The following is a 24,147-nucleotide window of genomic DNA, read 5'->3' as shown; positions in this document are numbered from 1 at the left end:
GGTCCGCCATCACTCAAAATAAAACACAAAACACTCGAGACACAACAATGAACCAAACTTTCAAAGCGATATTCTGAACAGCTATTACATGTTTTTACAGTTTTACAAAAGTACAGTACCTTAAAATGAAATACAGGACACGTATAAATGGCTCCATTGCAGTTAGTAAACTCTATTATCTCCTGTTTTTTAAACACAAAAGTAACTTAACAAACAATTCACTTACCATAACCAGGATAAATTAAGATTAACAGTCACAAATATAATAAATTTCATCGTTATATATAATATAACGATGAAATTGAAGGATATTTTCTGCTTTTACAAGGAAATAATTGGGCACAGTATCTCTATAAATTGGGTGAATATTGCATTTAAGTTAATCCTCTAATTATTTTCACTGGTCTAATAAACATGGTTTATTACACCTATAAATCATCAATGCAAAGCCTTGCTGTGAGTCATTAATTTTTCAGGTTTTATGATAAACCATAATCCACGGGAAAGAATGAAAAATGTTTTTGGCCTAATATATTAAGTAAATGCTACAAATAAGATCGCTATCAGGCACAAATCTATGTTGCTGAGTGTTGTTAATTTGATACATTAGCAAATAATTTTACCCTTAACTACATGTTTATTAGATAACCAATCCTCTGATATGCCTAATAATATTTGTTTACAGTTATGCCTGTGTGTTTTCTCTTCACTTAGCTGCATAAAATCTACCCTCCTTTGCAGTTCTTACTTATTAATTGTGTTCTTTCCAGTGTAATTGTGGGGGCGCTACATCTTCTGATTGCCTTTTTTTTTGGGGGGGGGGGGGGTAAATGTAATATATTTCTCTTCACAAATAAGAAATATAACCTTATGCAATCATTTACATTCAGGATAAAAAAAATTTTTTATTTATGATACATTAGAATCATTGCGAGTGGGTGAAACAGACGCGTGTACAGCTCGCTCTGCTGTTCATACGTCACTGTTAGACCCTGAATCCACAGAGAGGACAATAGCAAAGGGGTAATCGCTTTCGGAATGCACAGGGTGCTCGGCGGCCTGTGGCAGCTGAATAAAGCTTCGGAGATTTCACACCGCCGTTTAAATCAAGGTATTGACTCTCTCCCTCCCTCCATTAATAGCACGCTGTAAACGCAGTGTCGATGGCTGCTTTAAAAAGAGTCCGACGGCGGTGCGGTCTCGCAGGCTGCCGTGAGCTGGTCGAAGTTAAGCTTGAACCCGCGGTCTAGGCCAAAACCACAACCCAGAGCTAATCCTGCCTCATCACTGTTTAATACCTCCGAAAAAGAAAATGCCGTTGAGCACGAACGCCGAAGAAGGTGTTCGCTTTAATAGTAAAACACGAACTTCAGCCCTTTGTGCAATTATTTATTTGTTTATTCTGTCTAACGAGTCACTGATCAATAAGTAATTTACTGGGTAAAGCAGTAAGCCCCGAGCTGGCGCAGTAGAAAGGGAACAGTGCAGTAATTCCTGGTAACTTTGTGCTAAGGCAGCCTGGGAATGGAGAAATAAATAAATAGGTTTATAGGACTGGATCCCGCGCTGTAAATTATTCCACTCTTTACTGTCCCCTGATTGACTGGACTGCAGGGTGTTTGAAAAAAAAAAAAAAAAAAACAAGAGCAAAGTGAACAGATACAGTGGCCTTGGAGAGGTAAACAGGGGAAGGGAGCTACAAGACCCAGGTATTCAAAATATTGTTCCGTCACTTTGTCAAGTAAATTTTGTGCTTATGCACAATAAAAGTCCCTACTGTAGTTACCCTGAATATTTTACTGTGTATATATCCTTCCATCCATTACCTATACTTCTTTATTCCTGGGCAGGGTCGCGCTATGGGGGTGCTGGAGCCTATCCCAGTGTGCATTGGGCGAGAGGTAGGAACACACCCTGGACAGGTTGCCAATCTATCACAGGGCACACATACCATTCACTCATTATTCTCTCATACCTGTGGGCAATATAGAGTCTCCAATTAGCCTACATGCATGTCCTTGGACTGTGGGAGGAATCTGGAGTACCCAGAGGAAACCCACACGAGCACGGGGAGAACATGCAAACTCCAGACAGAAAGGCCCTGGCCGGGTTTCGATTCAAAATCAGGAACTACTGTTTATCAACAGCAAACATTGCTCAAGAGAAGAAGACAACCAATACTCTAAATGATAATAATTCTCTTTTATCATATGTGTGGAGTGAAAAATGGCTGAGTACGCTCACTCTTGTCAACATTCATTGGACTATTAAAATTCGCTCCCCTACCTTGGGTAAAACAAGCAGAACCACAGGCTTATACTGCCACCCACTGGCCGTCTTGTGTATTGCCCATTGGTCGACTGGAAAAAGAAAACCTGAGAACATGCAAATGTTTGATGCTAATAAGGGCATTTGGCCCATGCAGGCTGGCTATTTCTCCTGCAGTTTAATCAAATCAAATCAATTTTATTTGTAAAGCGCTCTTCACAGAAAACTGTCACAAAGATGTTTCACAGAGTAGCAGTGAAAGAGAAAAAACCAGGCCTAAACCCCCAAATAGCAAGCGCATGGAGCAAAAAAAACTCCCCAGTGGGGAAAAAAAAATCCTTAAATGGTGGTGTGTAGAGACGTAGAGATGTAGAGCTATGTGAATCCTAGTATTGAAATCCTCGAGGGTGACTGTTTTAAATACATGACCTAGACCATCTGGTCCAGAGGGACCCTGTCACTGGATATAGCCCAAGAAAGGACAGCAGTATTGGCAAGCTGTGGTTTTTTTTTTTTTTTACAATTACTACAACCCACTCTCACCACAAAAATCCTCCCCCTCCATCCCAATGATGGTGCACCCCATGGAAAAAAAGGAGGAAGGATCCATATGAAGTTTGTTTTAGGCCCCCCAAAATGCCAGGGGCAGGCCTGCATGCGAACACACACACACACACACACACACATATACGCACACTCACACACACAGATAAAAACCTATCCAATTATCAGTCGTGTTTAGCGTGCCAAGCTGCATTTTGGTGCGATCACATCTCCCATCTTCCACACCAACACCCCTCCCCACCCCCTTGACAAAAGAACAACACAGAATTTAAAAATAATTGCTCCAGCTGAAGTATTTTGGCTTCAAAGCAACAAAGCTCTAAGTGTAACATTTCCAACAAAAAAAACAACAAGATGGCTCCATGCCCCAGGCTGTTGGGTAATGGATGAGAAAAAGTACTTTGCCTGTCAAATCATATTAGAGCTTCGCTTCTGTGCCTCTGAAGAAGAGCAGGCCAAGTAATAGGTAGTGTAGGTATTAACGGTAATAGAGTAATGTGGAATAATGTGGAAAATATATGATGAAATACTATATATTTATATATATATATATATGTATATGTGTCTATCTCTCTCTGTGCCTGTTTCTCTGTGTTTCTCTCTCTATGCCATATCACACATACGCACACGTATAAATATATATGTATATATATATGTATATATATATACATATATATTTATATGTGTGCGTGTGTGTGATATATATTTATATGTGTGCGTGTGTGTGATATATATTTATATGTGTGCGTGTGTGTGATATGGCATAGAGAGAAACACAGAGAAACAGGCGCAGAGAGAGAGATAGACACACAAAGACAGAGAGGGAGAGAGAGCGAGAGAGAAAAGAGAGAGAGATTTACAACATGTCTGCGCTCTTCCTAAGCTCACAGCACTCCTTCACTCTGACCAAACGCACGTGTCAGGTTGAGGGAGACAAATAATTTCTGAATGATTTTGGTTGAACTGGAAAATCCGCTTTACTTTCGATGTTAACCACGCTTCGCTAATGCACTGAAGCTGCCACCATGCAGTCCTCATAGTACTCACAGACTTGCATGGCAAGCAGCACATGTAAGCATTGGTGGTTCAGTGGTAGAATTCTCGCCTGCCACGCGGGAGGCCCGGGTTCGATTCCCGGCCAATGCAACGTAGCGTTTTAGTGACTGCGTAAGAGTCAGCTTGGCAGGCAACCTGATCGGGCATTGCTGTTGAAGCAAGAGACCTGAATAACTTCAGCATATATCCAGCTGTACTAATGGATACTATGCAAATATGTTTCAAAAGGAGTCTGATGTTTTTCCACCGTAATGTAATATCCTTCCCGTTTCAGGTTTGTGTTCATGAGAGAGAGAGAGGGGGAGAAAGAGAGAGCTGTACATGCAAAACGTAACCACTAATTTCAAGCACAATTAGGTGCTGCATGTGCTGCTGTGCTTACTTTGCCACCTGCCACGTGTAACATGGGGCCTCAGGCCTTAGAGTTCAGCAGGCCACTCATTCCAAAGCCTCTAAGAAGTCTACCAGCCTTAGGTCAAGCACAGGCCACTCCATGGGGCATGCTGGGATATGTAGTCCCCAGGTCATGGCCATGAGGTAAGAATGACAGAAGACAACGCTTGGAACATTGCATCACGTGAGCGAGAGAGATGTGTTTATTAACTTGCTTATTCAATAGTTGAAGTCTGTGCCCTAGTGCTTTTTAGCTTTAGCTACAGTCAAACTGGTAGAAATGCACATGCAGCAGAATGTAATAGTGGGTGGACGAGCACCTGCTATAGAGAATGACATCACCGCCTACATGTTCTAAGCTAGCTCAATATATTGTATTGCTTGGTGTGCCAAGTCCCAAACTCAGAATATTCCTACAATGTCCAAGGTGCAGGATATGCTGTGTGTTCATATGGGAGTCACACACGTGTTTGTCTCACCACTGATTTTCCCATATGAGCCTTTATAATACCCAAATTATTGTCTTGACAGAGCAGACCTGCCTTTGAATAGTTTACAAGTGTCCACATATATTGGACAATGCAGAGGAAAGTTGAGCATGAACAAGCCTCTGATTAAAAGCCAAACAAGCCTGCCTCATGCCCAGTGCACGCTGGGATAGGCTCGTGCATCCCCCGCAACCCTGCCCAGGAAAAGCGGATATAGGTAATGGATGGATGGATCAATATATATCCAGTAGAGTACACCAGTAGGTCTGAGATGGAACCCATTCCAAAAGATTTCTCTGTCCTTTACTTGTTATTTCCACATTCAATATTTGTTTCTTCTTTCTTCATTGGTATAACCTAAGGTGACATTTGGAAATGGAATGGAGGTCGAAAGAGACAAACCTAATGGAAATATATCAATACGCTTGCAGTTATGTACCGTGCCTGGACTTCATCTTATACAGTACCAGGTAGCTGCCAGGTAACGTTTGGCATTTTTGGAAAACTTCATAAATCAGAAACCCATCATGCATGCATGACTGTGAGGAATGCCATAACAGGATGAACTGGGCTAAGCCAATCGTTTTATGTTCTTGTTTTTTTTTTTTTAAATAGAAAATACATTTTTTTACAGTTTACAGTTTTTATTTACCGTGTTATCTTCAACCCCACATTATAGTTATGCAATTCAGTTTAGTCATTTGGGTAACACCTTTAGCCAACAAGACAAACAATAGGTCATTTCATATGAAAAGCAAACACCAACTGAGACAGGTAGTCTCAAGTGGCACCATCATCAGCATGCATTCAAGACATTTAGTAGACACTCATATCCAGAGAAACTGACACAGCTAATATTCCTTCTTAAACACAAATCATTTATACAACTGGATGCTCTTTTACTGATTAAATTCAGGTTACGTACTTTGCTCAACTGAGGGTACAATGGCAGTGTCTCACCTATAAGTTTAACCAACAACCCGGATGTTGCAAGCCCTGGTGCCTAATAATTATGGTGAAATGCTACCAACAGGGCCTCGGGATCTGCAAGATAAAGGGACAGAAAAGTGTGTTTATAATAATAAAAATCATTATTGTTATTATTATTATTATTATTATTATTATTAATAATAAAAAGAGGTAGAAGATGAAAATGTAGGTGCAGTCTGAAAAGGTGTGTTTTTTTAGATAATTGTGTCAGGGGAAAAAAGCACACGAATCTGCCTTTCTGACCTGTTGGTTTACTGTAGGGTTACGGAAGGTCGCACCGTCATTCAAAAGATGGGAAACCCAGCTGGTAAGAGGATGTTTACACTTACTCAGTTCTCCACACCAGCATTTTTATGAGCTATCACCTGTAAAACTACACCGTAAGACCACCTGTGGTATGAGGACCGATGTATGTGTGTGGTCTGCCAAAATATAACATGAGTAGTTTTTAATTGGGGAAAAAAAAAAACTTAACGTGCTGTTGTTAGAGGTAGTGAGTCAGAATTCCATCACAACAAGATAGAAGTGCTCGACTATATTGCTGTATTTTATATTTTGTCAGCCATAAATCAAGTCCTGATAAAGTTATCATTATGATCACCTGACCTATGAGTAAGTCACGTGATCAGTGCTCCATCCTCGCCATTTTGAGTGTGATCACTGGACCAGCTGAGGTTAGCTAACTTTCTTGCTGAAGGAGTGTGAACTTGAAGACTAATGCTTTCATGTATTGAAGTCGCAAACTCGCACAGAATTGGTGGAACAGTAAGTACTAAACCAATTATTAAAACTACTACAACTCTTGCTGGGTAGTACACAAAGAAAGGAGCGTAAATCGCTTAGTTGAGGTGTGCTGGTTAGTAAAAGTTTTACACGTGTGTGGGGCTGGTATTCAGAGTAGATGCCGATAACTTTGTCCTGCCCCCTTTTGCACAGTACGTGTCAACGGGCCAGTGTTCTCAGAAACTAGCCTTAAAATCGTGCATTGCAACTTTACCCTAGAAAACGCTAGAACATTCGCTATCATGTCGGCAATTCAACATTAATCGTATCTTGGAGACCGATTCGTAGCGTATGTGTTTCTGGCGTAATTGTGTTTCATGTGCTCTACCACGCGTAGCGCCAGTATCAGTAACTTATCTTCGCTAATGGATAGCAAGCTGGCTGTGCAGCCGGGTAGCGAGTCTAAACTCGCTCGGTTTGTTTCAGGTTCAGCAAGGTTAACCAAGGTTGCTCGGGTAGCGTTTAAGCGTAACTTCTATGTTGCTACTTTTTGATATTATCATCCATGTGGTGTGCTTTTTTTGCCAAAACCGCGCCGTTTGTGTCTGACCTGGCGATTTCTTTCAGACGGTTGTACAATTTAACAAGTTGAAAATTGTGTGACCGTCTACCAAGAAAGACGCCAGGATTTGTTATTAGATATTTTAAAGTTATTTTCTAGTCACAAAATAAGGTTTATTTTTTTAAGTGTACGTGGGTTGTGTTCAAGACTATGATATCAGGGGATTGATATTTTCCTCATCAATGCGGATTTTGAATGCCGAACAGTTCAAAGAAATCTGCAACATTATTTCCATACCTTTAACTAATAAAACACGCGTAATACAGGGTCTTAACTATAGCAAAAGTTCGGTCAGTCAACTTAAATTTCCTTTTGACTGTACCTTTTCATGCTGTTTGAATTTGAATGACCCTACAAAAAATGCAGGCAGTTAAGTGCACCACAGTTTAAATGATTTGGGAAGGAAATGTGCAGTTACTGAAGTGTTGAACTTTAATGTAAGAAAGGGGTGACTTTGTACACAAACATACACTCACGTAGATATCTTTATGTAACGTTATCATCCTTTGTTTTAACAGGAAGCAAAATAGGACGAGTATTCACTTGCATTGTATTTGCATTATTTGCAGCTGTCAGAATGTAGAGAGCATCTGAGTGATATACCGCCCTGCCATTGCACAACTTCCTGTCCATTGTATGAGGTTGTAATGCGATCCATCCGCCGTCACCTTTGTCTGCGGCACCTGCCCATCTTTTTTTTTTAAAAATAATTCTTTGTTTTTGGTTTGTTTTACAGTTTTATATTCGCATGGAGGAGACAAGTGGAGGCGCAGTTTTGGTTTCTCCCACTAGGGGGCAGCAGGAAGCGATCTTCGCTCAACAGCCAACGGTCTCCGCGGACGGCAGGCAGGAGGTGGACTCCCTGTTTCAGGTGATTGAGAAATTGAGCGCGATCGCGGAGAGACGGCCTCCGCGCAGTGGTTCGTTGTCGGGCGGGAAGAGGCCCCACGCGCCCTGTGGGCCCATGGCTGTAACGGTTAAGAAGCCCAAAGAGGAGAAGGATTCTGGGAAAGGAATGGTGGGTATTATACAAATAAAATCTAAAAAGATACAATAAAACAAAGTACATAAATAAATATAAATGATTATTATTATTATTGTTATTCAGGAGAGCGTGGCGGGCGGGGACACCAGAGCCAGCTCTGAGGGCGCAGCAGGAGAGCCTGTGAAGGAGAAGTGGTACAGTCAGGAGCAGTGTGGGGCCTACAGGTGCCTGATCTGCAGCTACGTGTGCAGCCAGCAGCGCACGCTGAAGACGCACGCCTGGAAGCACGCGGGCCTGGTGCGCTGCTCCTACCCCGTCTTTGAGGACGGGCCCGAGGCCACGCCCCTCTCCCCTCCGGAGGAGGGGGCCGTCTCGGTCCCGCCGGGCGTCGGCCCCCGCGGGCCGGAGTCCGAGGGGAGGCCGGCCGCTGAGGACGTCCCAGAGTTCCTCATCGCCGAGGAGCCGGCGGTGGAGCTGCAGGTCACCGTGGAGACGGACGTGGGGGAGGAGGGGTGCCCGCCCGGCCCGGACGGCCTCCTCTCCTCCGCGCAGCTGATCCTCGGCGGGGGGGCGAACATCGCGGGACGCCTCAGCGTGGTGGTGCAGCGCCTGCCGGAGCGGGGGGCGACGCCCACTGCCGAACCGGGCACGGGCACCAAGCCCCTGAGCGAGGAGGATGAAGAGAAGGAGGAGGAGGAGGAGGACACCTCTAAGGTGGCAGGTGAGGAGGTGCCTGCCTCCCGCAGGAGGACGCAGTCCGAATCTCTCCTCCTGCACTCGCTGGCCGCCGAGGCCCTCGTTGCCATGCCGATGACGGCAGCCGCTCCGGCCAACCCCAGCACCGGGGACGCCGGGGTCCCAGAGGCGGGACGGGACCCCGCGGCGTTCGCCGTGCCCTCCGCCCCACAGACACCCCCCTCCCCCACCAAAGACCTCGCTGGCGAGGGCGTGGCCAAGAGCCCGGCCCAGGCGGGCATCAGCCAATCCCTGCTGACCGTCATCGAGAAGCTGCGGGAGCGGACCAATGAGAGCGCCTCGGACGAGGACATCCTGAGAGAGTTGCGGGGCGACGCCCAGAGCTCGCCCGGCGACGGGGCGGCCCCGCCCGAGGGTGACCTGGCAGAGGCCCGTCCCGGCAGCAAGAGGCCCCGCCGGTGCCCGCTCCGCTGCTATGGCGACGCCACAGAGGGCCGTGCCAAGCAGCGCCCGTGGGCACTCCTCCACCAGCAGCCCTGCCAGTGCCCCGCCTGCCAACACGCCCCCCGCGACAGCAAGGACCCGGAGAACCACGTGACCCACCGCTGCAAGACCAGGGTGCACTGCAGCAAGCAGCGGCGTAAGGTGAGGGGTCTACTCACACTCCTGCTGCACCACAGCACCACAGCTCCACAGCCTGCTCCTGCAGCTTCCCTGCTAACATAACATAACATAACACAACGTAACCTAACATGATATAACGTAACATAATATAACGTGAGACGAGAACAGGCCATTCAGCCTAACACTGCTCGTCTATTCCTACCACTAAACTGCACTTAATGCTTAGTTTACCTAAAAGCTAGATAGTATCTAACACTGTATCAAGCCAGGCCTTGAATACCCCCAGTGCTTCTGCCTCCACTACATGTCCAGGCAAGCTATTCCACACATTGACCACTCTCTGTGTGAAAAAATATTTGTCTGTGCGAAATTTACCCTTTGCCAGTTTCCATTCATGCCCCCTCGTTCTGCTAACCGAACTCAACTTGAATAATTTCCTGTAGTTCACTTTGTTAATCCCTTTAATAAATTAAAAAGCCTCAATCAAATCTCACCTAAGTGTCCTTTTACTAAGCTTGAAAAGGCCAAGCATCATCAACCACCGGTTCAGACCCAACACCTTCAGGTGAGGTGAGGTAACTGTCTAATCGGCTGCTTTTACTGTTCTGTTAAATGCAGGGTAACAGTCGAACCCAACACACCGTGCAGCTCTTGAGAACCTGGGTCAGAGAGCCCTGTGGTGTAAGGTGAAGAGTTAGTGCACTTGCATGTTTGTTATGAGCTTTAAAGTGAAAAATAGTGAGATCAGACTGATTTTGTTAGCATTCTGAATTAGCCAGGGATCCTGTTCTCCTCATTAATGTGTCACAGTGCTGAGTGGAGTGTTTATTCCAGCGAAGGCTTTTCTTAGTTTGACTTGTTTTGTGTTACTGAACCTGTATGGATTATATAAAGGTGAGATAAATTGTTTATAGTGTGGGTTTTGAGACCTGCTTGTGAAGATTAATTCTACACTGTTTAGAAGCAGAAGTCAGTCTATAGCGACTTCGCTGAATTCTTCAGGAAAATGTACACCTTTTGAAGCTGACATTTTTCAAAAGCCTGTATCTTGACATTTTGAGAGTTCCTACTCTTTTTGTGAATTTTTTTCATCCTCTGTTGGAAAGGTTAGCCAGGCAGTTTGCTCTGACGTTGTACAAGAGTTGGATGGAGTCCACTTAGTCGCCTGTCTGGAATTGTTTTATTAATATTAGTCATCTTTCTCCCCATTGGTGGTTTTATTAATACCAGCACCCTCTCGAGGACGGCCCTGCAGAACGTCTGTGCAGCTGTTCTGGGAATCGCTTATGAAACACATTTCTGTTCTGTTTGCGTTTGGTCCCTGCTCATTCTCCCTGCTAATGTCTCGCTTATGATTTTATTCACATCATACACAGGCTGGCCTCTCATTCTTGCAATTTAGTATTTCACAGTTGTCTGTCTCACACTTGTGATTGTTTTATTAATACTGCACAGTTGGCTCTCACACTTGTGATTGTTTTATTAGTACTGCACAGTTGTCTGTATCACACTTGGGTTTGTTTTATTAATACTGCACATTTGCCTTACACTTGGAATTGTTTTATTAATATTGCTGTTGGCTCTCACTCGTGATTGCTTTATTAATAGTGCACAGTGGTCTCTCCTGGTTGTTTTATTAATACTGCACAGTGGTCTCTCATGGTTGTTTTATTAATAGTGCACAGTGGTCTCTCATGGTTGTTTTATTAATACTGCACAGTGGTCTCTCACACAAGTGTGATTGTTTTATTAATACTGCCCACTGGTCTCTCTCCCACTTGTGATGTTTTCTAATGTTACACAGAGACGGCTGCAGAATCATGAGAGCAGCCAGCATGGGTATGAGGGAGCCTTGGCAACAATGGTGCCCGTCATCGAAACCATGGTGACCGCAGACGATTCGCTAGAGAAGAAAGCCGCTAAGGGTGAGTAATGTGACGCTTGAATATACACTGTAGTATTGACTATACAGTACTATAGGCTTTACAGAAGGTTCCTACGGTAACCATGTTGGCCACGCCCCTCATTTGCAAATAACGGCACACCTCAAGGAACATAATTATTACTTAATAGGTTTAATTTCCAATGACAGGTTTGGTAATTGCAAACTGCATTTCTGTGCAACATTTGAATGAATGTTCTCCACATTTAGTGGCAAAGGCCGCAAACATAACCTTGTTTCCCTGTCTCTGTCTTCCAGAAGCTTTTCAGGGTCAGAGAGTTTACCGGTGTGGCGTTTGCGACTACACCAGCTCCTCCTGGATCGGAGTTCGGAATCACCAGAGGATCCACAGCACCGAGAAGCCGTACAGGTGAGTGCTGAGCCCAGGTGCTGCCCCCTGCTGGTGAACCAGGGGACGTGTGCGTTTCTGAGCAGGTGTGTGTTTTTATGTAGGTGTGTCGTGTGTCATAGACTCCTGGCCCAAGGTGAGCCCTGTAGACAACACCACATGCAGGTTTTGGAGGTGCCAGTGGGAGTTGTAGTCTTGAGCTTACTGTGAATTGTTCATCTGCCTTTTAACTTCCCCATTTCCGACCAATTCCCAAAATGCAATCTAGCCAGTTGCACTCTTGCCACCTGTTATTGGGAAACTACCACCCTTCTAAAATGGACTGTTTAACAAGTTGGAACAGGAGACAAAACAAGCCAAAGTACCAGTTATAGAGCTGCCTGTGTCAGCATCTTGGCTAGGACTGTTTTTAATCAATGAAGAACGGAATTCTGAAGGTATAAGTCTTGACATCATTTAGGGACGTAATTCGCTGCACTCTGTGTTCTGGGTTTGTTATTAGGCCGAGTCAAGAATACAAGGTGTAATTGGTCATTAGGAAGAATTAAGAGCTTTTCAGTATGGATTCCTACAACACGGAGATAAGTCTCCCAATGTTCAATTTCACATTTGAATACATTCCTTTGTGAGGGGGGAGTGATTGGCGGTACCGGAAGCCGCCAGCAGAGGGCAGTGTGGTATAAGTAAAGTCCCGGCAGCGCCGACGAGCTGCCAAGCACAGGCCACGTACTGCGGCTATATAAGGAAGCGGGTGTTAGGACACGAAGGGTGCGTTTCTTTCAGCAGAAAAGCTGCGCGGTAGCATCTGGAGACGTAGCTCTTTAATACCTCCGCTGTGTAAATAAAGGATGTCTTTGATGCAGGGAGCTGTCGCTTCTCTCTGTTTGTTACGCTTGGCCTTGGCAAGAGGTGTTTCATAAGGTTTCCAGAGAGAGAGACAGAGAGTGTGACAGAGAGACAGACAGACAGACACGGGGGGGGGGGGGGGGGGGACAGAGAGAGAGCGAGATGGAGAAATAGAGACTGAGAGAGACAGAGACAGACAGACAAACAGAGGGGGGACAGAGAGAGGGAGACAGAGAGAGAGACAGACAGACAGACACGGGGGGGGGGACAGAGAGAGAGCGAGATGGAGATTGAGAAATAGAGGCTGAGAGAGACTGAGAGAGACAGAGACAGACAGACAGACAGAGAGAGAGAGAGACTGCGAAAGACAGAGGCAGACAGATGCAGAGGCGGAGAGAGAGAGACAGACAAAACAGAGGGGGGGACAGAGAGAGAGAGATGGAGAAATAGAGGCTGATGGAGACAGAGAGAGACAGAGACAGACAGACACAGAGGGAGAGACAGAGAGAGGGAGAGAGACTGAGAAAGACAGAGGCAGACAGATGCAGAGGCGGGGAGAGACAGACGGAGAGACACAGAGAGAGAGAGGTGGAGAAATAGAGACTGAGAGAGACAGAGACAGACAGACACAGAGGGAGAGACAGAGAGAGGGAGAGAGACTGAGAAAGACAGAGGCAGACAGATGCGGGGGCGGAGAGAGACAGAGAGGCAGAGAGAGAGAAACATCTCTAAATGAAGCCGTGTAATCCTCTGAGCCTGAGTGAGTCATCTCTGAACACTTAACGCTGAACACGCTGGGCATCACTGTGTGCAGCGCTGTGACTGGGGCTGGCGCTGAACACGCTGGGCATCACTGTGTGCAGCGCTGTGACTGGGGCTGGCGCTGAACACGCTGGGCATCACTGTGTGCAGCGCTGTGACTGGGGCTGGCGCTGAACACGCTGGGCATCACTGTGTGCAGCGCTGTGACTGGGGCTGGCGCTGAACACGCTGGGCATCACTGTGTGCAGCGCTGTGACTGGGGCTGGAGCTGAACACGCTGGGCATCACTGTGTGCAGCGCTGTGACTGGGGCTGGCTCTGAACACGCTGGGCATCACTGTGTGCAGCACTGTGACTGGGGCTGGCTCTGAACACGCTGGGCATCACTGTGTGCAGCGCTGTGACTGGGGCTGGAGCTGAACACGCTGGGCATCACTGTGTGCAGCACTGTGACTGGGGCTGGCTCTGAACACGCTGGGCATCACTGTGTGCAGCGCTGTGACTGGGGCTGGCTCTGAACACGCTGGGCATCACTGTGTGCAGCGCTGTGACTGGGGCTGGCGCTGAACACGCTGGGCATCACTGTGTGCAGCGCTGTGACTGGGGCTGGCGCTGAACACGCTGGGCATCACTGTGTGCAGCGCTGTGACTGGGGCTGGCGCTGAACACGCTGGGCATCACTGTGTGCAGCGCTGTGACTGGGGCTGGCGCTGAACACGCTGGGCATCACTGTGTGCAGCGCTGTGACTGGGGCTGGCGCTGAACACGCTGGGCATCACTGTGTGCAGCGCTGTGACTGGGGCTGGCGCTGAACACGCTGGGCATCTCTGTGTGCAGCGCTGTGACTGGGGCTGGCGCTGAACACGCTGGGCATCTCTGTGTGCAGCGCTGTGACTGGGGCTGGCGCTGAACACGCTGGGCATCACTGTGTGCAGCGCTGTGACTGGGGCTGGCGCTGAACACGCTGGGCATCTCTGTGTGCAGCGCTGTGACTGGGGCTGGCGCTGAACACGCTGGGCATCACTGTGTGCAGCGCTGTGACTGGGGCTGGCGCTGAACACGCTGGGCATCACTGTGTGCAGCGCTGTGACTGGGGCTGGCGCTGAACACGCTGGGCATCACTGTGTGCAGCGCTGTGACTGGGGCTGGCGCTGAACACGCTGGGCATCACTGTGTGCAGCGCTGTGACTGGGGCTGGCGCTGAACACGCTGGGCATCACTGTGTGCAGCGCTGTGACTGGGGCTGGCGCTGAACACGCTGGGCATCACTGTGTGCAGCGCTGTGACTGGGGCTGGCACTGAGCACGCTGGGCATCACTGTGTGCAGCGCTGTGACTGGGGCTGGCACTGAACACGCTGGGCATCACTGTGTGCAGCGCTGTGACTGGGGCTGGAGCTGAACACGCTGGGCATCACTGTGTGCAGCGCTGGGACTGGGGCTGGCGCTGAACACGCTGGGCATCACTGTGTGCAGCGCTGTGACTGGGGCTGGAGCTGAACACGCTGGGCATCACTGTGTGCAGCGCTGTGACTGGGGCTGGAGCTGAACACGCTGGGCATCACAGTGTGCAGCGCTGTGACTGGGGCTGGCACTGAACAGTGGTGAACAGAGTCAGGCTCCCTCTGACATTCACCGTACAGAGGACACGCATGTACACACGTGAGCACACACACCCATGTACACACGCATGTACACACGTGAGCACACACACCCATGTACACACGCATGTACACACGTGAGCACACACACCCATGTACACACGCATGTACACACGTGAGCACACACACGCATGTACACACGCATGTACACACGTGAGCACACACCCATGTACACACGCATGTACGAGCACACACACCCATGTACACACGTGTGCACACACACCCATGCACACACCCATGTACGCACGTGAGCACACACACCCATGTACGCATGTGCGCGCACACATGTAGGTACGCACATGCATGTACACACACACGCATACTCACAGAAATACATACACGCATGAAAACTGATAAAAATAAAAATGACAGATTCGTAAACACGTTCAGCAGTTTGACAGAAATACTTGCACGCAGACAACCAGACATGCAAATGCACACAAACACAGATTCACATCGACTGAGGGAAACGCACACTCAAACGCTGACACAAGCTCACGGAGACGCCGCAAACAGACAGGAGCGCAGGGTCTCTTATTTACAGGGGTGATATCAGAGCCGGGGGAATGCCGTACCCCTCCCAAAGAGCCGAGTTTGGCAAAAACAAATTCTGTAGCAGATATATTCTGGGCAGAAAGCGCGGTGGTCCGTATTCCTCACAGTGGGAGGCCGGTTTACTGTAGCGCCTCCAGGAACTCCATCAGTGAAAGGATGCCGCTACAGAAACAGCATTCTGCGGGTCTGTTTCCCCCCACGAAACCGATGTGTTCCTCTTAAGATATAAAGCTCTTGTGTCCACATTGATTTTCCCGAGAACAGAAAAATGTGGTCTCTACCTGCAGGGTGAAAGGAAAGGAAAAGAAGAGGGAAAAAAAAAAAAAAAAACCTAATCTCGCTCTCGTGGCTGGAAAGCAAATGGGCGCGTGTGTTCCTGAAGGCCCTTTGTGTTTGTCGGCCCGCTGGCCGGTGGAACCGCGGCCCGGTCGGCTGAGTGACGGCCCTCGAGGCCGACGCCCCCCCCAATCCCCCCCCCCCCCCCCCGCCGTTAATCCCCGCTCTTCAAAAGAGGCTTTGACGCCGCGCAGAAACTCCGGCGGGGCACGCTGGGAGACCGCGGTCGCCCTGGGATACGAGGCCGCAGGACACCCTTTACCGCGTGCTCCGAAAGTCGCGCCCGTCGCCAACGTCCCGCCGGATGTTTACATTTCTGGCGCACCGCTGGGGCGTGCTTGCGCCGGCGTGTCTGATATCCTTAAAACGCAGCGATGAGCACTACAGCGTAGATGACTTAAGAGGGGACATGATTTCGCCCTCCCGATGTCTAGTAAAACAAAATGGATGCCTCCTGTTTGGCCTCCCCTGCAAGCGAGTGGGGGAATAACATCAAGCGCAGCGATAAACGTCAGAGTGATTTCAGAGCCTCCTGGCTAATGGCACTGCTCCTCCACAGCCTTCTTCTCCGTTGGGAATAAGTAGAATAAGGCTGTGTGTGTGAGTGAGTGCGAGTGCGCAAGAGGAATAACGCTCTGTGTGTGTGTGTGCGAGTGTGTGTGTGTGTGTGTGTGTGTGTGTGTGTGTGTGTGTGCGAGTGCGCGAGAGGAATAACGCTGTGTGTGTGTGTGTGTGTGTGTGTGTGTGTGCGCGAGTGCGCGAGAGGAATAACGCTCTGTGTGTGTGTGTGTGTGTGTGTGTGTGTGTGTGTGTGTTGCAGTTGCTGCAGCTGTAATTTTTCCACCACCGACATGAACAGCCTGAGGAGTCACATGCAGAGGCACCCCCAGGAACAGTCGACTGTGCAGCTGCTGGAACAGTACAGGTGAGAGGAGTACAGGTGTGGAACAGTACAGGTATGGGGAGTACAGGTGTGGAACAGTACAGGTGAGGAACAGTACAGGTGAGAGGAGGACAGGTGTGGAACAGTACAGGTGAGAGGAGGACAGGTATGGAACAGTACAGGTGAGAGGAGTACAGGTGTGGAACAGTACAGGTGAGAACAGTACAGGTGTGGGGAGTACAGGTGTGGAACAGTACAGGTATGGGGAGTACAGGTGTGGAACAGTACAGGTGAGAGGAGGACAGGTGTGGAACAGTACAGGTGAGAGGAGAACAGGTATGGAACAGTACAGGTGTGGAACAGTACAGGTGAGAACAGTACAGGTGTGGAACAGTACAGGTGTGGGGAGTACAGGTGTGGAACAGTACAGGTATGGGGAGTACAGGTGTGGAACAGTACAGGTGAGAACAGTACAGGTGTGGAACAGTACAGGTGAGAACAGTACAGGTGAGAACAGTACAGGTGTGGAACAGTACAGGGCTTTTGATTACAGGTATAGGACTCATCTTAACTAACTGTAAAGACGGAATTGCAGCGTTTTCTTATTCCTTTTGAATGAACTATTAACTCTACTGAAGAAAAGGCCTGGAGGAAAAACAGAACTTAGAGACTGGAACGCTCAGATGTGTCAGAAAGCTGAGCTGCGTGAGGAGCAGCGTGTGCCTCAGGAGGGAGCCGCCGGGCCGTCCCGCTCTGCCGCCGCGGCGTAGCTCCAAGCGGCTTCCTTTTGACACACCCCCCCCCCCCCACCCCCCACCGCAGGTGCTCCCTCTGCGGCTACGCGTGCCGCCACCCCCCCTCGCTGAAGTCGCACATGTGGAAGCACGCCGGCGACCAGAACTACAACTACCAGCAGGCCACCCGCGCCATCGACCGCGCCATTTCCCTCGGCTGCTCGTGAGTGTGCGCTCTGATTGGTCTGCTCCTCTCTCTGTCTGTCCGTTACCCCTCTCTCCTCAGAAGACCATTACGTTATTCATCATTACTTTATGCATTGGCCGGCAGTGTAGTACAGCGGTTAGGGAACTGGGCTTGTAACCTGTAGGTCGCAGGTTCGTAGTACACGGCTGTGGAAGGTGCTTCACCTGTATTGCTTCTGTGTATATCCAGCTGTGTAAATGGATACTATGTAAACGATGTTAAAAGTTGTGTAGGTTGCTCTGGATAAAAGTGTCTCTTAATTTCCAGTAGTGTGTGCAGTGTATTTAGAGCTGGGTCTGTGGTGGTCTGGAATGTGGTGGTCTATACACCGTGTGTGGGGTCAGTCTCATTGTAGACCACCAATTCTGTTGGTTGGAGTTCAGCAGAATGTGCAGCAGTGTGGCTGGTTGTACAGTCGGCAGCGGCGGCCATGGTGGTGTGATGCGAGGTAGCATTGTTCCTATGGGTAATACATTAGCACTGTGTGAGTTTTTATGATGCGGCATAACATTGGGACGCTCAATAGCTTTTTTAGATAGCCGTACGTATATGTTAGCGTGATGTGTGCGTATTGCTCTTAAGGGTAAATGTTAGGCCCGCTCGGTAGATATATAAACTAAAGCTATTACTGCTCTGTATTTTGGCAGAGCTTTATCAGTGCGATGCTTTCTGGCTGTCCTGTTGTTATTGTGTCTGGCTCTGTGGTATTTATTTCATGCATTTGTCCCATAGGAGCCGTGCAACGCTTCCAAATGCATAAGTAATAGCGGTGGAGATGTACGCTCGGTGTTTCTCCTGTCAGACGGTCGTGTGGGTTTATTTGGGCTGCTTTTCTTTACAGGGCCCTGGCCGGTCCTCAGAATGCCGGCCCCGGGTTCGATCCCTGGCGGGACGCGCGCGTCGCTGAGGACGGCTCGGAGAAGGCCACGCCCTGTTCGGACCCCCGCAGCGAGGCCTCCACGGTGGACCGGCCTGGCGGAACCTCCGACCCCCCCGGGGCGCCCGGCGCCCCCCCCGCCCCGGGCTCGGAGTACTGCGTGCTCCTGTTCTGCTGCTGCGTCTGTGGGTTCGAGTCCCTCAGCAAGGAGAGGCTGATGGAGCACATGAACGACCACCAGGGCGAGATCATCAGCATCATCCTGAGCCGGGATCCGCCTGCAGGTTACTGAGGGAACTGCGCCACCACCAAAAAAAAAAAAAGCACACTGGTCTTCCCCACACCCTCCTTTACCAAAACCCCCCTGACACCCCCCCCCCCCCCCCCAACTGCTGGGTCCCCCTGGAGCCCCATGTACTCCTGAAGAAAGTCCGTCCTGAGGACTGCGAGTCAGAAATTCAGTCTTTGAGAAATTCACCTTTGACCTCTCCGCCTGAATTCCAGTTTTCGGGAAAGGTGGGCTTCGGGTGCTGATCTCGCGTTCTCTCTCTCCTCTCTCTCTTGTCTCTCGCCCACTCCCCCGTCCTCTTCCGGAACGCCGGCCTGACTCTCTCTCCGTATCGCATCGCCTTCTCGTCACGATTTTATGCGTATTTTTTATTCTCCCCAGGAGGGGAGTTAAGTGCCAGACGGTTGGTTCAAGGACATCAAGTTTCATAAAAAAAAGGAAACTTTAAAGAAAGTATTAATAAGCGAAAGATGCGCGAGGGCGATAAAGAAAAGTTATCTGCGGTGACGTAGCGTTCACAAAGCCGGTTTTCCTTGCAGTTTCGCTGAAAGACGTCCAACAACACCTCATTGAATCCCAGAGCTCAGACGCTAGGCTATTACGTGCTAAACGACCCCTGCAGATAATGCGCACTTGTGATGGCGGCTCCCCTTACGAACTCATTATGTAATGTATTCGTATATTTTTTTATAATTCAGGTTGAACCCTTTTTCACCTCGGCTAGAAGTCGAGAGGTGAAGCAAACAGTGTGCCTTCCAGGGTGCGTTTCGCTGTCATATTTGTGCTAATATTTATTGATTTTTATTTTTTATTTATTTTAAACAAGTGATTTTCTGTGCTTTCACACACACAGCAATGTACCACGTGTGTTTTTAAACGTCACCGGTCGAGCGGTGCTTCCGAAATGTTTCTTAACGTCGCTTTCTCTGTATTAAGAGCACAGGGAGTCCGCAGAATATGTCCTACAAACTTTCGTTTTTTTGTTGCTACGCCGTTATTTAAAGAGTATTTATATATTTATGTATTTACAGTTTAATAACTATCTGGTAGCTGGTGTGTCCTACAGGAATTTTCTCTTGGTTTATGGTCCAACGTACACTGCTGACTTGCTATGGTTAGATCCATGGGAATGTTGTAGAAAATGATTTATTTATTGATGTCGGTAAACATCAGGGTTTGATTTTGGTAAATATCAGGGTTTATCGATGGCTCAGGTGTGCTACACACCATCTGGTAGAAATGACAAGTCATTATAATACGTAGTTAACAGAAAAGGCCAAATTTAATTTTCACCGTGGATCCAGTTTTTTATATTCTGCATTCAGAGGTGGAAATATTTATTTTCTGTCCTTGGATTTAGCAAATATCTGCTGCTTTAATTGTCCTCAAATAACTAGTTCAGTTCTCAGTAATTCAGACGGTTTGGGGGCCTGCTCCATTGTTGTGAATTTTGAGAATTCAAACTTACGTTTTTTCCAGCGTTGTCACACTTAATGACCAGTACTTGTGCTGTGTTTCAGCTGCCTATGTTTTTATTTATGTTTTCTGAAAGAGAAAATACTGTTTTAGGTATGACCATTGTCAATAGGATGGTAGTAGTGGGTTTGCAAATGCTGACAGTTGCACAGTTTAATCCTTAAGCCAAAGTTTGCCAACTTCAGTCAGATTTCAAAGCTAAAATGCAGATTTCAAATGTTTGTGGGTATAGAACTTTTGTGCACGGATGCATAGTCTTATGCAGACTGACCACACTGTCTCATGGCTGTAGAATTCACTTGAACAACAGCAATATATTTTTAATTAATTTAATTGCCATTGTTCTAAAGGTTTATAGAATAGCTACCTCTTGCCAAAGCAGAGCTACAATATTCTGGTATTTTTCACATTTTTAACAAGCTTCCTGCTGTATCCCTGAACATTATTCTTTTAGTAACTTTCATTTTATTTTCCACTTAAAATGAAAGGGGCTGAAAACGAACAGCTCATTTAGTGTCATTTAATTCAAGCGGTTTCTACTTTTAAAAAAAAATGATGAATCAAATACCTAATAAATCTATCTTTGTAACATGTCTGTTTGTAGTTCTTAATTTAAATTTTAAGCAGCTCAGGCAGCGACGCAGTGATACAGCCAACATCCTTTATTTACTCCATCCTTTATTCGTTCGGCCTGTCCTTTCAGGCAGGAAACGTACTTGATTTAAATTACGCGAACGCGTACTCAAAATGGCTGCCATACGTGTCCTGCAGTCATTCACAGCGTCCTTCATGCGCGTCCGTGCTGCAAGGTGTAATACCCATGTGAACCACAGGGGCAGCGTTTTATGCCTAGTGACGCGATTGACGCCAGGCAGCCAGGAAGGATGGCAGGATAATTTGAAGGGAAGCCATGACCTGCCCCCGAGTGGACATACCTTTTAAACCTCCAGACAGAAAGTAAACATTACATTACAGGCATTTGGCAGACGCTCTTATCCAGAGCGACGTACAACAAAGCATATAACCATAACCAGGAACAAGTGTGTCGAAAAACCCCAGAGAGAAGTACCGTTCCAAATGCAGGGAACAACCGCATAGTTTAACTTGGACCCTGTAGGTTAATCTGATTACACTAACACAAACACAAACAAGAACAGCAACAACGCAGTCTATGCAAAAAATACAAGCAGTAGTTAAGACAAGTGCATTAACTAAGTCACCTACGAAACAGCTACCTAGTTACAACCCTAAGCTTACGGTCCATTTAGAGATTACAGGGGGGTAGGGAGGGATGGGGAGAGGCGCAGCCTGAAGAGGTGAGTCTTCAGTTGTCGCTTGAAGGTGGTCAGGGTCTCGGCTGTTCTGACCTCCGCGGGGAAGGTCATTCCACCATCATGGGGGCCAGAACAGACAGGAGACGTGAGCAGACGAGTGTGAATAATGTCGCCTGGGACACAACCACACTTCACGTGCACCTAGCGTGAGAAAATTCAAGTGTGTTTCCAGCCATGGATGCTCGTTTTATGCAGTGTGTTTTAACCCTGTTCCCGTTTAATACCTGCTGACAACGGGCCAGGGCAAGGCTGTACAGTTCCGCTCTGCCCGTGCCATCGGAGGGTGGAATGCGTAGCCTGTGATGATACCGCTAGCAAGCGCACTAGCGCGGTGTATTAAAACGCATTTATCCAGTGCAGCGTAGCGTCACACTTGCTCATGGTCCCATTGCTTTTTTCTTCATGCTTATTTTGGGAATGCTTGTGAGGTAATATAAAGGATAAAGTATTTGTAGAACATGGTGGGGTGAAACAAGTTGTTTTAGTTGAGGGAAAAGTTTGAGTTTTTTATGTGTAGTTTTTTTTTTTCCCCCTGTTGTGTTGGAAAGCTGTTTGTCAAACCCAGCCCCTGGGACCAACGGTTTCACATCGTGCTACGACTGAGCGCTGTAATAATTGCTTGATCTTTCCTGAAGTGCCGTGTCTGAACAAAGTTAACAGAGTTTCTCATGAACAAAACCTCGGACGCACAGTGTGCTCTGGTCTAAGACTCAAGGTTGATGAACGCTGAATTAAAATACAGCTCTTATATATGCATGTCTATACATGCCTTTCTGTGTCTGGTTTAGAAAAAGGCCAGATTTTTTTTTTTTTTACTGTTCTATTGAAAAATTCGTTTAAAAAATGCTTTTCCAGGGTGCAGCAGTGGTCCTACTGGTCTTAGAAATGCCTGACAACCGTTTGCTCATTGGCACCCTTGGACTTCGTTCCTGACCCAATCAGACGCTAATTAATTGATTTTGAACTGAGAATGAAACCAGTGTGTGGGTCCAGGTGGAAAGGTGTGAAGCTTTGTCCACAGAACACAGTGGTGGCTGTCTTTTATGCGGGTGTAGCCAATGCCATCTGGTCGTTTTAGCGACGATGGTCGTATGTCATTGTGGGCTCCGTAGTGAAGTGTTTTTGTGCTGCCAGGTTTGTCCTTGCGTGCAGACGGCTGGATAGAAGCGATGTGTGAATGTGTCGATGTGGGAACCAAGGGTCATTGCTTTTGTCATGCAACAGAATCGTATCTGATTGTGCCTTACAAAATCATCTGATTTATCAGTAATCTGAATGAACCACTCAGAAGGGGTATTTAATGGGTAAATACTGACATCAAAAATCAGAGGAATAAACGTGCTCACTCAAGCATATTAACTGATGATTGGGTGCTGAATCCCACAAACTATAATTGAAAGAGAGAAACGGACAGCACTCACTAGAATATTATACATTTTAGTTTTATTGCATGCATGTATGGAGGCCCGACATGCACAAACGTTTTTGCCTAAGTCTTCCTCCTCAGTGTGCTGCTGAAGGTGCCAAAATAAATTAAGAGGTCCAGCTCCTCATCCAGTGCTTAAACAGATCAAACATACACCTTGTGACATACACTGACAACCTGGGAACCAATGGAATTGTTAGGCTAATTGGATATCCATCACATCTTTCAATAATACAATGTTTCAATTATTATATTCTGTTCATACTTTATAACAGTCGGCAGTGAATTTACACACACAGGATATTCACTGCCGCCAATTATAAATGTATAAATAGAATAACACAACAGCGCGGGCAAGCTGTAGAGCAGTGAGTGTGAAACTGATCGGCTCTATCGGAGGCTCTGTACTGTAGATACTGAAGCTCACTGGAAGGTTTGCTGAGGGAAATTGATCCGCTTCCACGCCCTCAGATTGAGGTCCTTCACTCGATAGGACATCGGACCACAAACATTCAATGGACAGTCGATAAAAGGGAGTTATCCAGCCCCAGCAGTTCATGATGGTATCGAAAAAGGGTTGTGTTGCCGATGAAGATCTCAAGTGTGCCAGTTTAAAGAATCCTCAGCAGTTCTGTGCTGAGCACCAAAATGCATGGTACTAGAGGGACACGTAGGATTTTGTAAAGCACTGCACATTTAATTTTGCGTGCATGTATTATGCACACTTATTTTTAAGGTAAAAATTTTCAATGGTATTTTTCTAGCCAAAGGTGTGAATAATATCTATTTTTTCTAATTTTGAAATGTAATAAATCCACAGTGATTTACTGTTGTAATTGAAAATGAAATTTCCCAGCATGGCCGCCTTCATGCTTTAACACCAAAGGACACAGAAAATCCTGGGGGGGAGGGGGGGAGGGGGGGAGAGGGGGGGGCAGTCCTGCTTCCTCTCTGGTTTTTATTCAATCTACCCACCATAATTTGTTCTTTTGCTTCAAGTCAGTCAAGTCAACTTTATAACACA

General features: G+C 47.3%; 1 protein-coding gene and 1 non-coding gene across 5 annotated transcripts; both read left to right on the top strand.

Moving 5' to 3' along the window:
• Nucleotides 1-1,059: 1,059 nt before the first annotated feature.
• On the top strand, nt 1,060-18,970 carry LOC118226877 (zinc finger protein 507-like). Of its 4 annotated transcripts, none has more exons than XM_035416835.1 (9): nt 1,060-1,111; nt 1,851-1,901; nt 7,841-8,122; nt 8,213-9,430; nt 11,214-11,334; nt 11,610-11,721; nt 16,678-16,782; nt 17,563-17,697; nt 18,563-18,970. In XM_035416835.1, exons 2-9 carry the CDS (start codon nt 1,860-1,862, stop codon nt 18,888-18,890), a joined length of 2,343 nt encoding a protein of 780 aa, XP_035272726.1. In that variant the 5' UTR covers nt 1,060-1,111; nt 1,851-1,859; the 3' UTR covers nt 18,891-18,970. The 4 variants fall into 4 exon arrangements, with proteins under 4 accessions (XP_035272726.1, XP_035272727.1, XP_035272725.1 ...); XM_035416836.1 differs by lacking the exon at nt 1,060-1,111 and adding an exon at nt 1,659-1,709; XM_035416833.1 differs by lacking the exons at nt 1,060-1,111; nt 1,851-1,901 and adding exons at nt 6,421-6,524; nt 7,674-7,745.
• On the top strand, nt 3,908-3,978 carry trnag-gcc. The gene has a single exon. It is a non-coding gene; the product is annotated as a tRNA-Gly (tRNA).
• Nucleotides 18,971-24,147: the final 5,177 nt, after the last annotated feature.

Source organism: Anguilla anguilla, chromosome 5 (assembly GCF_013347855.1).
Source record: "Anguilla anguilla isolate fAngAng1 chromosome 5, fAngAng1.pri, whole genome shotgun sequence".
In the NCBI taxonomy this organism is placed as follows: Eukaryota; Metazoa; Chordata; class Actinopteri; order Anguilliformes; family Anguillidae; genus Anguilla; species Anguilla anguilla.
Note: the sequence above shows the minus strand (reverse complement) of the source record. Positions and strands in the feature narration are given on the sequence as shown.

Excerpts from the sequence above, each read along its gene's own strand:
- LOC118226877 (XM_035416833.1), top strand. The coding sequence starts at position 6,477 with ATGCTTTCATGTATTGAAGTCGCAAACTCGCACAGAATTGGTGGAACA. Across the intron at positions 9,431-11,213 it reads GCAGCAAGCAGCGGCGTAAG|AGACGGCTGCAGAATCATGA; the intron begins GTGAGGGGTCTA and ends AATGTTACACAG. Across the intron at positions 16,783-17,562 it reads CAGCTGCTGGAACAGTACAG|GTGCTCCCTCTGCGGCTACG; the intron begins GTGAGAGGAGTA and ends CCCCCACCGCAG.